General features: G+C 40.4%; 1 protein-coding gene across 1 annotated transcript; it reads right to left on the reverse strand.

Moving 5' to 3' along the window:
- Nucleotides 1–620: 620 nt before the first annotated feature.
- LOC135556255 (guanine nucleotide-binding protein G(I)/G(S)/G(O) subunit gamma-12-like) lies at nt 621–1,879 on the reverse strand. The gene is made up of 2 exons (XM_064989298.1): nt 1,782–1,879; nt 621–1,547 (listed from the first exon to the last, which is right to left on the reverse strand). The coding sequence occupies exons 1-2, from the start codon at nt 1,860–1,862 to the stop codon at nt 1,422–1,424; spliced, it is 207 nt and encodes a 68-aa protein (XP_064845370.1). The 5' UTR covers nt 1,863–1,879; the 3' UTR covers nt 621–1,421.
- Nucleotides 1,880–2,991: the final 1,112 nt, after the last annotated feature.

A 2,991-nucleotide genomic window follows, 5' to 3' on the forward strand; every position in this document is an offset into this window, starting at 1 on the left:
GTAGATTATCATAGAAGGCACAGTAAAATACCATGCATTTGTTTTACAGCACACTAAGACTTTTCTGACTTTTCTGTCATTTCAACAGTAAAACATTGTAGAGTGCACAGTAAAATAACGTAAATTGTAAGAGGCTATATTTGTTGCACCAATGAGTGAGAATGCTGTACCCCTACAGAATACGGTAATATACTGTATTTTAGGAATTCTACAAACCTGACTGGCCAATTGCTACCAGTAATGTATAATACATTACCAATACTGTATTTTTTGAGAGCCAAAAACCTTTAGAACCCTAGCTGGGTTATGGTATTGTTGTTTCTCACTCATTAATATATTTTGAAGACTGTCTTGTATGCGGCCATATTTGTTGCACCCATTGGTGAGAGTGCTGTACCAATTTAAGTGATAGGTGGTAGTAGTTCCCGAACAATTAAATGTATATAGGGGTAGATCAGAGTGGCAGCAAGTCTCAAAACCATTAATGGTTGAGTAGCTAGCCCTGTCCTTTGATCTGTAGTCACGGTCAGTTTACCCATAGATTTCCAGTCATTGTGCTGATGCTAGTTAGCATTGACTCGCGAAACTACCTTTAAACGTCCGTCATACTGGACACAGAGACATAAAATGGTATCTACGGTTAAAGAAACGTTTTACTTGCAATGACATGTGTTTTTTTTAATCAACCTTGGTTGAATGCACTGACTGTAAGCTGCTAAGGTCAAGAGTGCCCGCTAAATGACCAAAATGTAAATCTAAAAATGAAAATTTGCAAAGACCACTGGATAATATGCTACTGCATGGGTAATTCCAGTAATGTACTGTAAATTTGATTACAGTAACATTTGTGGTACTGTAAAATGGATTACAGTGAAATGGATTACAGTAGCTGTACTGTAAAATACATTTGCTGTCAGTAAGTTGAGGTACATTTTAAAGGAACTGTTTTAGTGTTAACATGACAAAGTTGGGAACCCCCATTTCAAACCCAGCTGGTCTTTAGTCTGCATAACATATGGCAACAATCTGAAAGAACACCAGTCTCTGTTGAGAGGAGCCTCATAATGAACTATCTATTTATGACTGACTGAACTATACTAAACCCTTTTTTTTCTGGGTCACAAATGAATTGTTGTATCTGATGGAGAGAGAGGCCCAATGATCCTGATTCTACCAAAATGGCACTAGTTTAAATGAGAGAGTGAATGAGTCCCAAATGGCACCCTATTCCCTTTATATTGCACTACTTTTGACCAGAGCCCTAAGGTAACATTTTGAAATCAACCTAAAGTACAAGGACACATGGGGAGTGGGACTGGGCTGGCCTTAAGGCAAATAGTGTACCGGTATTAACATTGTATATTTCTCCCTATAGAAGAATACAAATAACAAAAAGCAAAGATAATTCAGCTGTTCCGCTACTATAATATAGTGCATGGCTTCTTGTCTTTGAAGGGGTTTTCAGAGGCTGGTATACCCATGAGTAGAGGGTCGTATTTACCCTGTTCTCCACAGTAGTGCATCAGGTCTGCTGAGGCCTTGGACACCTGCAGGAGAGAATCATACAGCAGGTTACAATTGGCAACACAAGGAAACACTCACACAGAGAGAAGGTCAGAGAAGCCAGGTCTTGGTAGCCTGGCTGACGCAACCCACGCGACTACATGGGAGGACTTTGAGAGCTGGTGTCAGCCAGACTAAGTACTTGCAGGATGGAAAATGTAATGTCATATATGTATATCTTGGTATATATGGATATATGGGCTGTTTGAGAAGCGTACCTTAATTCTCTCAATGCTGGCTTCTATTCTCAGCTGCTGAACTGCCCTCCTGGCACGGGCAGTGTTACTGGAACTCTGCATCTTCGAAAGATATGTTGGTCTCCACACACCTCTGTTAAAACACATACTGGATTCAGTCTTCACCTACTGTGTAACACCATGGAAAAGAATGAATGAACTGACTGAATTAATTAATTAACATTGTATTGTTATTGGGTATACAGTCCACAATTTGGGAGTAGCGGCAGTGTGTGAGTGGCTTTATCTGGAAAAACAAAATAAAAGCACAAATAAGACATAATTGAATCACCAGTTGTACACTGATATAGGGCAGCAGTACAGCCAGTCCCTGTATAACTGTGTCATAAAAGATATCCCAGTTACATCAGCTGGCTCTTCTTACGTCTTTGCACAAGAGATGGTGTGTTAGAGAGTTACACAATATGGTTTAGTGTCAGGAACATAACTTTGAAAAGCTGCCAAACACAATATACAAAAGAAAAACAAGCCTAGGAACAGCTGTTATTCCACTGTCTTTCTCCAGAGTAACTTCCCAAAAGTGACAGTCGGAAGTTAATCTGCAATTTACTAAACCAACAACCTGCAAACAAGATAGCGGACGTAATCACAAAGGTTGTGCAACAGTGTCCATCTTGGCCAATCTCACACATCATGGGAAGTCTACATTGGTCCATAGCATTAAAGACATTGCCTGAGAGGACAGTCTGCTATAGTGGGTCTGTATGTAGTAAGAAAGATATTGCTTGGGTTGTTGGCACTGTTCAAAACACCCAGTCTGCCAGGTTTCTCTCTCACATTGGAACCTGTGGATTCAGATTGACTGAGTGGGAATCTTGGTTAGAGATATTAGGGCAAGATTTAGCCTACTTGCGGTATTCTACTATCTCAGCCTGGTCTCAGGCTAGACTAGATTAGACTTACACAGACTAGACGTAACATAGTAAACATAACTACGGAAGACTCAAATTAAAAGGGGAAAAGAGGGAAACCTAGTCAGTTGTACAACTGAAATGTGTCTTCTGCATTTAACCCAACCCCTCTGAATCGGAGAGGTGCGGGGGGGCTCCCTTAAATCGACATCCACGTCTTCGGCTGGGAACAGTTAGTATGATTATGTTACGTTTGGTATATTTAGATAAGACAGAAGGTTACCTAACCCTCTAGAGTCTGTCTAAACCCGGGGAGATTC

Source organism: Oncorhynchus masou, chromosome 15 (assembly GCF_036934945.1).
Source record: "Oncorhynchus masou masou isolate Uvic2021 chromosome 15, UVic_Omas_1.1, whole genome shotgun sequence".
Taxonomy (NCBI): domain Eukaryota; kingdom Metazoa; phylum Chordata; class Actinopteri; order Salmoniformes; family Salmonidae; genus Oncorhynchus; species Oncorhynchus masou.

Coding starts and splice junctions, on each gene's coding strand:
- LOC135556255 (XM_064989298.1), bottom strand. CDS start 1,862: ATGCAGAGTTCCAGTAACACTGCCCGTGCCAGGAGGGCAGTTCAGCAG. Junction 1,548..1,781: donor CCAGCATTGAGAGAATTAAG/GTACGCTTCTCA, acceptor TCTCTCCTGCAG/GTGTCCAAGGCCTCAGCAGA.